General features: G+C 48.3%; 1 protein-coding gene, 1 non-coding gene and 1 pseudogene across 2 annotated transcripts in view; 1 reads left to right on the plus strand and 2 right to left on the minus strand.

The window, feature by feature from the left end:
• Nucleotides 1–1,334: 1,334 nt before the first annotated feature.
• Nucleotides 1,335–1,440, minus strand: LOC129016460 (U6 spliceosomal RNA). Its single transcript, XR_008494848.1, has one exon. It is a non-coding gene; the product is annotated as a U6 spliceosomal RNA (small nuclear RNA).
• Nucleotides 1,441–3,118: 1,678 nt separating this feature from the next.
• Nucleotides 3,119–5,726, plus strand: LOC129016239 (ubiquitin-protein ligase E3A-like; annotated as a pseudogene).
• The window catches only part of LOC129016240 (nuclear pore complex-interacting protein family member A5-like), a 31,254-nt gene continuing 23,681 nt past the window's right edge, over nt 5,224–12,796 (minus strand). The window contains exon 10 of the mRNA XM_063654682.1: nt 5,224–7,493. Within this exon, the coding sequence (XP_063510752.1) occupies nt 7,446–7,493 (48 nt within the window). The 3' untranslated portion in view covers nt 5,224–7,445. The remainder of the gene's footprint in view (nt 7,494–12,796) is intronic.

The raw sequence follows: 12,796 nt of genomic DNA on the forward strand, positions 1-12,796 counted from the left end.
AAAAATAAAATAAGAAATTAATTGGGCATGGTGGTAGCCACCTATAGTACAAGCTACTCAGGAGGCTGAGATCAGAGGATCACTTGAGCCCAGCAGTTCAAGGCTGAGTGAGCTATGATTGAGCCACTTCCCTCCAGCTTGGGTGACAGGGTGAGACCCTGTCTCAAAAAAAAAAAAAAAGTCAAAGTCCGGGTGAGAATGGAAACACCACCCATACACCTCCCCCACCTCCACACACACACACACACACACACACGCGCGCTAAACGTCCTCATTTCTTCCTGCCTATGGGTTTGATGCCTTCTCTGTGGAGAGGTGCTCTCAGCGGGACATCTCTGCAGGTTCCATGGGGCTCATCCTAAGGCACTTGCTGGAAGGCAGAATGCCAATGTGCTTGCACACAGGCCCACAGGGGCAGGTGAGGCAGCCAGAGAGGGATCAGCTATGCGTCAGAAAGGGCTGGGGAAATGGAGAGGAAAACCTCACAGCTTTTTCCCTCCCTCCCCAGGGAAGATGCACACAATGCCGGGAGCCCAGAGCAACCTGGGGTGACTCCCCAGGCTCTCCTGGACCTCCTACAGTTCACAAGGGAGGAGGGCACCCAGGGCCGGCCTTGGGCCCTCCCTGTCACTATGTCCTACTTAGATCTCCACCAGGAAAGGATGAGGCCTCGAACTGATTGGAAGAGGAGCAACAAAGGGTCAAAATAAGACCTGGTTCTAGAAAAAAGCTCTACTCTGGCAGGAGGGAGGTCAGGCGAGACCTGGAAATACAGTGGCTGGGGTGGCAGACGGTACAACTCTGAGAACAGAGCAGGGAAAGGAAACCGATCCCCAGAAAGCAAGCAGCCTCTGTATGGAAAACTGCCCTTCCCCCTCACTGCTTCCACAGGGTTTGACCTCCTGGACACTGCATAGGGAGACCTGGTGATCCCAGAAGACTGTAGGGAAAGCATCCTGATTCCTGGCCTCGTGGAGAGAAGCCTATCACTAGCTTTGCTGATTTTATAGGAGGCCGACGATGATGATTTTTTTTTTTTTTTCTGAGACAAGAGTCTCTCTCTCCCAGGCTGGAGTGCAGTGGCAGCCATCTCTGCTCATAGCAACCTCCACCTCCCGGGTTCAAGTGATCCTCCTGCCCCAGCCTCCCGAGTAGCTAGGATTATAGGCACCTGCCACTACGGCTGGCTAATTTTGTATTTTTAGTACAGACACGGTTTTGCCATGTTGCCCAGGCTGGCCTCGAACTCCAGACCTCAAGTGATCCGCCCACCTTGGTTGCCCAAAGTGTGGGGATTATAGGCGTGAGCCACCGCGCGCCGGGCCTATTATTATTTTTATATGGAACGCTTCACATATTTGCGTGCCATCCTTGCACAGGGGCCTGCTAATCTTCTCTGTATCGTTCGAGTTTCAGTATATGTGCTGCCGAAGCGAGCACAACTAGCTTTGCTGATTTTGAGCAGCCTTTCCTGTTGGCCAATGGAAATTGGACTGTTGGATGCACCGGCCTCAACCAGCGCTCCTCCTGCAGTCATGCTGTGCTCAAGGTGAAGGTGAGGCCGTTGACAGGGCTTAGGACCTGGGAAAGCCCTGGAGCCTAAGCCAAGCACGAGACCGTTGCTCTTACTCCCAGGTGGACCAGCAGGAATGTTTGGCCACATCTTGCCAGTGGGAGAGAAACCTCTATCTGATTGACTAGTCTGATGCAGAGGAAGCCAGCGCACAGGCAACAAGGGCCTTGGGCTAAAGACAGTGGAGCCATCTCCACCTCCCGCTTTGTGGTGGGCAAGGCAGTGGATGTGCTGAACCAGGACCTCCCTCATGTGCTTCCCCTGGACAACAAGCTCACTCGCCTGTTGCAGGTCAAGCCCACCCGTGTCAGGGCAAATTGGCTGGAGAAGGATGTTCTCAAGCCTGCTCAAGGTGGGGTGTGGGGAAGAGCAGCTGAGGCACAAGCAGGCTGGACTTCTTTTTTTTTTGAGACGGATTATAGGAATGTGCTATGTCATAGCTTATTTTATTTTGTTTTTTTTTTAATTAATTAATATTATTATTAGTTTTGAAACTGAATCTCGCTCTGTCACCCAGCCTGGAGTGCAGTGCGCATAGGACACCCGAGTGAAGTAGGTGAAGTCCCAGAGGACACGCGAGTGGTAGAGGTGTCTGTGGTTTCAGAAAATCATCAGCTAGAGGAGATGGTAGAGGTCCCAGAGTACACTCGAGTAAAACAGGTGGTTGAGATCCCAGGGGACAGGCGACTGGTGGAGCTGGAGAAGGTGGTAGAGGTACCAGAAGACACTCGAGGGAAGGTGTCTTTGGTCTTAGAAAATCATCAACTGGGAGATCCGTGTTTCTACCAAGATGGTGGCGCTGGGCTCGGGGTGACTACAGGAGCCGACAGGGCCTTTTCCCTTTGCCACCGGTCACTCGCTGGCGCACCCCTCTGCCACGAAGCCATCCGCCAGCTGGGGCGCCCGCCATCCGCCGCCTACTTACTTCACCTCTGCCCACAGGCGCGCTGGGCTGCGGGTGGCGGCGCCTCCTTTGGCTCCTCCTCGGAGTAGCTCGCGGCCTGTAGCCGCTGCCAGGAGGGCCTGGCAGCACCCCCGTGTGGCCATGCAGGGACGGCCGGGAACGAAAGCCGGGATTTCGGGGCGGCTCCGGCGCCCCCTTTCCCCGCCTCGGTTTCCGGAAAAGGAAGCGCGGGTCCCGCATGAACCCTGCGGAGGGCGGAAGCGAAAGGGAACCAGGCGGTGGCGGGCAGAGGCGGAGGGCGAGGGCGACGATGACCAGTGAGGCGGCCCCGCGGCCCAGGCGCGGGGGAGACGACAGAGGGGAGGTATGGTGTCAAGAAAACACAGTCACCATTATTATCAAAATTAAAATATGGAAGAGATGATCCCTACCATCAACCAGCTTACAACTAGAGGCACTGACAAATGTATACAGATAGCTGTAATGTTAACAATCTCTAAGAGCCTGATTTTAGAATTCACCAGCTCCTCAGAAGTTTGGCGAAATATGAGTTGTTGAGCTTACGCTCAGATCAAGGTAGCAGCTAGACTGGTGTGACAACCTGTTTTTAATCAAAGCTGTGATCACCCCGATGTCACCGAATGGCCACAGTTTGTAAAAGATCACCAGGAGAACCTCATTCTGACAATATCGAAGCTAGATGAATGAAGCGAGCAGCTGCAAAGCATCAAATAGAATGCTACTACCAGTTAACTGAGGGCTGTGGAAATGAGGCCTGCACAAGTGAGTTTTGTGCTTCCTGTCCAACTTTTCCTTGTATGGATAATAATGTAGCAGTTATTAAACCCTTCGAGCTTTATAACATTAATGCAAAACTCTGTGGTCCTCATCCCTCCAAGAAAGGAGCAATCTCAGCTTACCTTGAGAACTCGAAAGATGCCCCGAACAACTCCTGCTCTGAGATAAAAATGAACAAGAAAGGCGCTAGAATTGCTTTTAAAGATGTGACTTACTTAACAGAAGAGAAGGTATATGAAATTCTTGAATTGCGTAGAGAAAGAGAGGATTATTCCCCTTTAATCCATGTTATTGGAGGAGTTTTTTTCTAGTGCTGAGGCATTGGTACAGAGCTTCCGGAAAGTTAAACAACACACCAAGGAAGAACTGAAATCTCTTTAAGCAAAGGATGAAGAAAAGGATGAAGATGAAAAGGAAAAAGCTGCATGTTCTGCTGCTGCTATGGAAGAAGACTCAGAAGCATCTTCCTCAAGGATAGGTGATCGCTCACAGGGAGACAACAATTTGCAAAAATTAGGCCCTGATGATGTGTCTGGGGATATTGATGCCATTAGAAGGTTCTACACCAGATTGCTCTCTAATGAAAAAATTGAAACTGCCTTTCTCAATGCACTTGTATATTTGTCACCTAACGTGGAATGTGACTTGACATATTACAACGAATACTCTCCAGATGCTAATTATCTGAATTTGTTCATTATTGTAATGGAGAATAGAAATCTCCACAGTCCTGAATATCTGGAAATGGCTTTGCCATTATTTTGCAAAGCAATGAGCAGGCTACCCCTTGCAGCCCAAGGAAAACTGATCAGACTGTGGTCTATATACAATGCAGACCAGATTCGGAGAATGATGGAGCCATTTCAGCAACTTATTACAAAGTCATAAGCAATGAATTTAACAGTCAAAATCTAGTGAATGATGATGATGCCATTGTTGCTGCTTTGAAGTGCTTGAAAATGGTTTACTATGCAAATGCAGTGGGAGGGGAAGTGGACACAAATCACAGTGAAGAAGATGATGAGGAGCCCATCCCTGAGTCTAGTGAGCTGACACTTCAGGAGCTTTTGGGAGAAGAAAGAAGAAATAAGAAAGGTCCTCGAGTGGACCCCCTGGAAACTGAACTTGGTGTTAAAACCCTGGATTGTCAAAAACCACTTATCCCTTTTGAAGAGTTTATTAATTAACCACTGAATGAGGTTCTATAAATGGATAAAGATTATACTTTTTTCAAAGTAGAAACAGAGAACAAGTTCTTTTATGACATGTCCCTTTATATTGAATGCTGTCACAAAGAATTTGGGATTATATTATGACAATAGAATTCACATGTACAGTGAATGAAGACTCAGTATTCTCTACAGCTTAGTTCAAGGACAGCAGTTGAATCCATATTTGAGACTCAAAGTTAGACGTGACCCTATCATAGATGATGCACTTGTCTGGCTAGAGCTGATCGTGATGGAAAATCCTGCAGACTGGAAGAAGCAGTTGTATGTGGAATTTGAATGAGAACAAGGAGTTGATGAGGGAGGTGTTTCCAAAGAATTTTTTCAGCTGATTTTGGAGGAAATCTTCAATCCAGATACTAGTATGTTCACATATGATGAATCTACAGAATTGTTTTGGTTTAATCCATCTTCTCTTGAAACTGAGGGTCAGTTTACTCTGATTGGCGTAGTACTGGGTCTGGCTATTTACAATAACTGTATACTGGATGTACATTTTCCCATGGTTGTCTACAAGAAGCTAATGGGGAAAGAAGGAACTTTTCATGACTTGGGAGACTCTCACCCAGTTCTATATCAGAGTTTTAAAGATTTATTGGATTATGAAGGGAATGTGGAAGATGACATGATGAGCACTTTCCAGATATCACAGACAGTTTTGGTAACCCAATGACGTATGACCAAAGGAAAATGGTGATAAAATTCCAATGACAAATGAAAACAGGAAGGAATTTGCTAATCTTTATTCTGACTACATTCTCAATAAATCAGTAGAAAAACAGTTCAAGGCTTTTCGGAGAGGTTTTCATATGGTGACCAGTGAATCTCTCTTAAAGTACTTACTCAGAACAGAAGAAATTGAATTGTTTATATGTGGAGACCGGAATCTACATTTCCAAGCACTAGAAGAAACTACAGAATATGACGGTGTCTATACCAGGGACTCTGATCTGATTAGGAAGCTCTGGGAAATTGTTAATTCATTTACAGACAAACATAAAAGACTCTTCTTGCAGTTTAAAATGGGCACAGACAGAGCACCTGTGGGAGGACTAGGAAAATTAAAGATGATTATACCCAAAAATGGCCCAGACAAGAAAGGTTACCTACATCTCATACTTGCTTTAATGTGCTTTTACTTCCGGAATATTCAAGGAAGGAAAAACTTAAAGAGAGATTGTTGAAGGCCATCACATATGCCAAAGGATTTGGCACGCTGTAAAACAAAACAAAATGAAAAAAAAAAAGGAAGAAAAAAATTTAAAACCTTTAAAAAATATAAAAACGGGGATAAATTTTTGGTGGAGATAAGTGTCCCAGTACAAAAAGGCTGTAAGATAGAGAACCACAGTAGTCACCTGTGTCTGTGCCTCCCTTCTTTACTGGGGACATGAGGATTGGAACAGCACATTTCAGCTACATATATGAACAAATCCTTTATTATTATTATAATATTTTTTGTGTGAAAGCGTTACAAATTTTTTCACTTGTACGTACAGAGAGGTTTTTCTGAATATTTATTTTAAGGGTAAAATCACTTTTGCTTGAGTTTATTACTGCTTGAGGTTGAGCCTTTTGAGCATTTAAAAAATATATGCCAAGAGAACTACTCTCCCAAGGAAAATATTGCCACAATTTGTAGACAATGTAACCTTCAAGCATGTGCTACTTTTTTGTCCCTGTATCTAAATCAAATCAGGAACTGTGTATATATTTTTTAAAGATTTGCTTTTGAAACTTGAAGTCTTTAAAACAGTGTGATGCAATTACTGCTGTTCTAGCCCCCAAAGAGTTTTCTGTGCAAAACCTTGAGAATCAATAAAGACGGAAGGGAGAAATTGGAATGTTTTAACTGCAGCCCTCAGAACTTTAGTAACAGCATAACAAATTAAAAATAACTCATGCCACAGTATGTCGTCTTCGTGTGTCTTGCAATGAACTGTTTCAGTGGCCAGTCCTCTTTCTTAGTATGTGAAAGGACAAGGATTTTTGTTCTTGTTGTTATTTTAAGTTTACTGGGGAAAGTGCATTTGGCAAAATGAAATGGTAGTCAAGCCTATTGCAACAAAATTAGGAAGTTTGTTGTTTATTATAAACAGAAAGTATGTGAAAGTACACTTAAGATACAGTTTTTATTAATTACTTATTGCCTAGATTTTCAATAGACAATCCAAAGTCTCCCCTTCGTGTTGCCATCATCTTGTTAAATCAGCCATTTTAGAGAGGCACGTGATGAGTGTTGCAACATAATGACCAGATGGCTACTGTGCCTTGTGTTAATGAATCATACAGTAATCTAACCTGGAAATGAATGAAACTATTACTCCTGAGAATTACATTGTATAGCCCCACAGGTAAAATTTAATTCAAAACATGTTAAACATTACTTTCATGTACTATGGACAAGTACAAATAGGTTTACATTACTGGATTTTCAGAAGTAAGTAGTTTCCCTTTTCCTAGTCTTCTGTGCATGTGATGATAATTTCTTCTACTGCATTATGAAATAAAAGAATTATGTATTTTAACTAAAACAAAACAATAAAAACAACAACAACAAAATAGAGAGAAAATAATCAACTAGAGAAAATGGTACAGGTCCCAGGGGACATGAGACTGGAAATGTCAGTCCTCTCAAAAAATCATCAACTAGAGAGGAAGAAAAGGTACCAGAAGACACTTGAGGGGAGGTGTCTGTGATGCCAGAAAATCATCAGCTTGAGAAAATGGTAGGGGTCCCAAGGGAAAGTCAACTGCAGGTGTCTGTGGTCTCAGAAAATCATCCGCTGGAGACGGTGGCTGAGGTGCCAGAAGACACTCGAGGGGACATGTCTGTGGTCTTAGAAAATCATCAACTGGAGAAGGTGGAAGAGGAACCAAAGACACTTGAGAAGTGTCTTGAGTCTGAGAAAATCATCAGCTGGAGAAAATGGTACCGGTCCTAGGCGACACTCGATAGGAGGTGTCTGTGGTCCCAGAAAATCATCACCTGGAGAAGGTGGAAAAGGTATGAGAAGATGCTCAGGAGGTGTCTGCAATCTCAGAAAATCATCAGCTGGAGAAAATGATCGTGGTCCCAGGGGACAGTTGATGGGAGGTGTCTATGCTCTCAGAAAATCATCAACTGGAGAAGGTGGAAGAGGTACCAGAAGACACTCGGGAGGTGTCTGCACTCTCAGAAATTCATCAACTGAAAAAAATGGTACAGGTCCCAGGTGACACTCGATGGGAGGTGTCTGTGGTCTCAGAAAAACATCAACTGGAGAAGGTGGAAGATGTACCAGAAGACACTGGAGGGGAGGTGTCTGTGGTCTTAGAAAATCCTCAGCTGGAGAAGGTGGTTGAGCGACCAGAAGACACTTGAGGCAAAGTGCCTGTTGTCTCAGAATATCATAACCTGGAGAAAATCATCATGGTCATAGGGGACACTCAATGGGAGGTGTCTCTGGTCTGAGAAAATCATCAACTGGAGAAGGTGAAAGAGGTACCAAAAGACACTCGAGGGGAAGTGTGTGTGGTATCAGAAAATCAACAGTTGGAGAAAACCTTTGAGGTCCCAGGGGACACTCTACAGGAGGTGTTTGTGGTCCCAGAAAATCATCAACTGGAGAAGGTGGAAGAGGTACCAGAAGACACTTGGGAGGTGTCTGCAGTACCAGAAAATCATCAGCTGGAGAAAATGGTACAGGTCCCAGGCTACAATAGACGGGAGGTGTAGGTGGTCTCAGAAAATTATCAAATGGAGAAGGTGGAAAAGCTACCAGAAGACAGCGGAGGGGAGGCGTCTGTGGTCTTAGAAAATCATCAGCTAGAGAAGATGGTTGAGGAAAGAGAAGACACTCGAGGCAAAGTGTCTGTCGTCTGATAAAATCTTCAGCAGCAGAAAAAGGTCACCGTCCCAGTGGACACTCGACCGGAGGTGTCTGTGGTCTCAGAAAATCATCAACTGGAGAAGGTGGAAGAGGTATAAAAAGACACTCGGGAGGAGTCTCTAGTCTCAGAAAATAATTAGATTGAGAAAATGGTCCAGGTCCCAGGTGACACTCGATGGGAGGTGTCTGTGGTCTCACAAAATAATCAACTGGAGAAGGTGGAAAAGGTACCAGAAGACACTCGGGAGGTGTGTGCAGTCTCAGAAAATCATCAACTGGAGAAGTTGGAAGAGGAACCAGAAGACACTCAGGGGGTGTCTTGAGGCTGAGAAAAACATCAGCTGGAGAAAACGGTACAGGTCCCAGGTGACACACGATGGGTGGTGTCTGCAGTCTCAGAAAATCACCAACTGGAGAAGGTGGAAGAGGTACCACAACACACTTGGGAGCTGTCTCTAGTCTCAGAAAATCATAAACTGGAAAAGGTGGAAGAGGTACCAGAACACACTCGGGAAGTGTCTGCAGTCTCAGAAAATCATCATCTGGAGAAGGTGGAAGAGGTACAAAAAGACACTCGGGAGGTGTCTTGAGTCTTGGAAAATCATCAGCTTGAGAAAATGGTCCAGGTCCCAGGCGACACTTGACGGGAGTTGTCTGTGGTGTCAGAATATCATCTACTGGAGAAGGTGGAAGAGGTACCAGAAGACACTCGGGAGGTGTCTTGAGGCTCAGAGAATCATCAACTGGAGAAGGTGGAAGACATACGAAAAGACACTCGGGAGGGGTCTTGAGTCTCGGAAAATCATCACCTTGAGAAAATGGTCCAGGTCGCAGGCGACAGTGGACGGGATGTGTCTGTGGTCTGAGAAAATCATCAACTGGAGAAGGTGGAAGAGGTACCAGAAGACACTCGGGAGGTGTCTTGAGGCTGAGAGAATCATCAACTGGAGAAGGTGGAAGAGGTATGAAAAGACACTCGGTGGGGGTGTCTTCAGTCTTGGAAAATCATCAGCTTGAGAAAACGGACCAGGTCCCAGGCGACAGTGGATGGGACGTGTCTGTGGTCTGAAAATATCATCAACTGGAGAAGGTGGAAGAGGTACCAGAAGACACTCGAGAGGTATCTTGAGGCTCAGAGAATCATCAACTGGAGAAGGTGGAAGAGGTACAAAAAGACACACAGGAGGTGTCTTGAGTCTCCTAAAATCATCAGCTTGAGAAAATGGTCCAGGTCACAGGTGACAGTGGATGGGAGGTGTCTGTGGTCTCACAAAATCATAAACTGGAGAAGGTGGAAGACGTACCAGGAGACACTAGGGCGGTGTCTTGAGGGTCAGAGAATCATCAACTGGAGAAGGTGGAAGAGACAACAAAAGACACTCGGGAGGTGTCTTGAGTCTCGGAAAATCATCAGCTTGAGAAAATGGTCCAGGTCCCAGGCGACAGTGGACGGGACGTGTCTGTGGTCTGAGAAAATCATCAAATGGAGAAGTTGGAAGAGGTACCAGAAGACACTCGGGAGGTGTCTTGAGGCTCAGAGAATCATCAACTGGAGAAGGTGGAAGAGGTATGAAAAGACACTCGGGGGTGTCTTCAGTCTCGGAAAATCATCAGCTTGAGAAAATGGACCAGGTCCCAGGTGAGAGTTGACAGGACGTGTTTGTGGTCTGAGAATATCATCAACTGGAGAAGGTGGAAGAGGTAGCAGAAGACACTCGGGAGGTGTCTTGAGGCTCAGAGAATCATCAACTGGAGAAGGTGGAAGAGGTACGAAAAAACAGTCGGGAGGTATCTTGTTTCAACTAAAATCATCAGCTCAAGGAAATGGTACAGGTCCCAGGTGACAGTGGATGGGAGGAGTCTGTGGTGTCAGTAAATCATCAACTGGAGAAGGTGGAAGAGGTACCAGAGGACACTCAGGAGGTGTCCTGAGGCTCACAGAATCCACTGGAGAAGGTGGAAGAGGTACGGAAAACACTCGGGAGGTGTCTTGAGTCTCGGAAAATGATCAGATTGAGAAAATGGTCCAGGTCCCAGGTGAGAGTGGACAGGAGGTATTGGTGCTGTCAGAAAATCAACTGGAGAAGGCGGAAGAGGTACCAGAAGACACTCGAGAGGTATCTTGAGGCTCAGAGAATTATCAACTGGAGGAGGTGGAAGAGGTACGAAACGACAGTCGGGAGGAGTCTTGAGTCTCCGAATATCATGAGCTTTAGAAAATGGTCCAGGTCGCAGGCGAGAGTGGACGGGAGCTGTCTGTGGTCTCACAAAGTCATCAACTGGAGAAGGTGGAAGAGGTGCCAGAAGACACTCAGGCGCTGTCTGGAGGCTCAGAGAATCATCTACTGGAGAAGATGGAAGAGGTAAGAAAAAACAGTCGGGAGGTGTCTTGAGTCTCCTAAAATCATCAGCTCGAGGAAATGGTAGAGGTCCCAGGCGACACTCGACCGGAGGTGTCTGTGGTATCAGAAAATCATCAACTGGAGAAGGTGGAAGAGGTACCAGAAGACACTCGGGAGGTGTCTTCAGGCTCAGAGAATCATCAACTGGAGAAGGTGGAAGGGGTGCGAAAAAACACTCGGGAGGTTCCTTGGGTCTCCTAAAATCATCAGCTCGAGGAAATGCTACAGGTCCCAGGCGACGCTCGATGGGAGGTGCCTGTGGTGTGAGAAAATCATCAACTGGAGAAGGTGGAAGGGGTACCAGAAGACACTCGGGAGGTGTCTTCAGGCTCAGAGAATCATCAACTGGAGAAGGTGGAAGGGGTGCGAAAAAACAGTCAGGAGGTTTCTTGAGTCTCCTAATATCATCAGCTCGAAATGGTACAGGTCTCAGGTGACACTGTAGTTGAGGTGTTTTTGGTGTGAGAAAATCATCAACTGCAGAAGGTGGAAGAGGTACCAGAAGACACTCGGGAGGTGTCTTCAGGCTCAGAGAATCATCAACTGGAGAAGGTGGAAGGGGTGCAAAAAAACAGTCAGGAGCTCCCTCTCCCTCTCACTCTCCCCCTCCCCCTCACTCTCCCCCTCCCCCTCCCCCTCTCCCCTTCCCCCTCCCCCTCCCCCTCCCCTTTCTTCGGTCTCCCTCTGTTGCCAAAGCTTGACTGTACTGCCGTAATCTCGGCTCACTGCAACCTCCCTGCCTCGGCCTGCCCAGTGCCTGGGATTGCAGGCACGCACCACCACGTCTGACTGGTTTTTGTGTTTTTGGTGGAGACGGAGTTTCGCTGTGTTGACCCGGCTGGTCTCCAGCTCCTGGCCTGGAGTGATCTGCCCACCTCGGCCTCCCGAGGTGCTGGGATTGTAGACGGAGTCTCGCTCACTCAATGCTCAATGTTGCTCAGGCTGGAGTGCAGTGGCGTGATCTTGGCTCGCTACAACCTCCACCTCACAGCCGCCTGCCTTGGCCTCCTAAAGTGCTAAGACTACAGCCTCTGCCCCACCGCCACCCAGTCTAGGAAGTGAGGAGAGTCTCTGCCTGGCCGCCCATTGTCTGGGATGTGAGGAGCCCCTCTGCCCGGCTGCCCCATCTGCGAAGTGAGGAGCGCCTCTGCCTGGCCGCCATCCCGTATAGGAAGTGAGGAGCGTCTCTGCCCGGCTGCACATCATCTGGGATGTGAGGAGCGCCTCTGCCCGGCTGCCCTGTCTGGGAAGTGAGGAGCACCTCTGCCCAGCCGCCCCGTCTGGGAGGTGAGGAGCGCCTCTACCCGGCCGCCACCCCATCTGGGAGGAAGTGAGTAGCACCTCTGCCCGGCCGCCCCGTCTGGGAAGTGAGGAGCGCCTCTACCTGGTCACCCTGTCTGGAAAGTGAGGAGCGCTTATGCCCGGCTGCCTCGTCTGGGAAGTGAGGAGCACCTCTGCCCGGCCGCCCCATCGGGGAGAAGAGGAGCGCCTCTGCCTGGCCACCCAACGTCTGGGAAGTGAGGAGCGCCTCTGCCCGGCTGCCCCATCTGGGAGATGAGGAGCACCTCTGTCCGGCCGCCCCATCTGGGAGGTGAGGAGCACCTCTGCCAGGCCGCCACCCCTTCTGGGAGGAAGTGAGGAGCACCTCTGCCCGGCCGCCCCGTCTGGGAAGTGAGGAGCGCCTCTACCTGGCCACCCTGTCTGGAAAGTGAGGAGCACTTCTGTCCGGCCGCCCCGTCTGGGAGATGAGGAGCACCTCTGTCCGGCCGCCCCATCTGGGAGGTGAGGAGCGCCTCTGCCTGGCCGCCCAACGTCTGGGAAGTGAGGAGCGCCTCTGCCCGGCTGCCCCATCTGGGAGATGAGGAGCACCTCTGTCCGGCCGCCCCATCTGGGAGGTGAGGAGCACCTCTGCCAGGCCGCCACCCCTTCTGGGAGGAAGTGAGGAGCATCTCTGCCTGGCAGCCCCATCTGGGAGGCGAGGAGCGCCTCTGCCCGGCCTCCCCGTCTGGGAGGGGAGG

This window comes from Pongo pygmaeus, chromosome 18, assembly GCF_028885625.2.
Source record: "Pongo pygmaeus isolate AG05252 chromosome 18, NHGRI_mPonPyg2-v2.0_pri, whole genome shotgun sequence".
Lineage (NCBI taxonomy): Eukaryota > Metazoa > Chordata > Mammalia > Primates > Hominidae > Pongo > Pongo pygmaeus.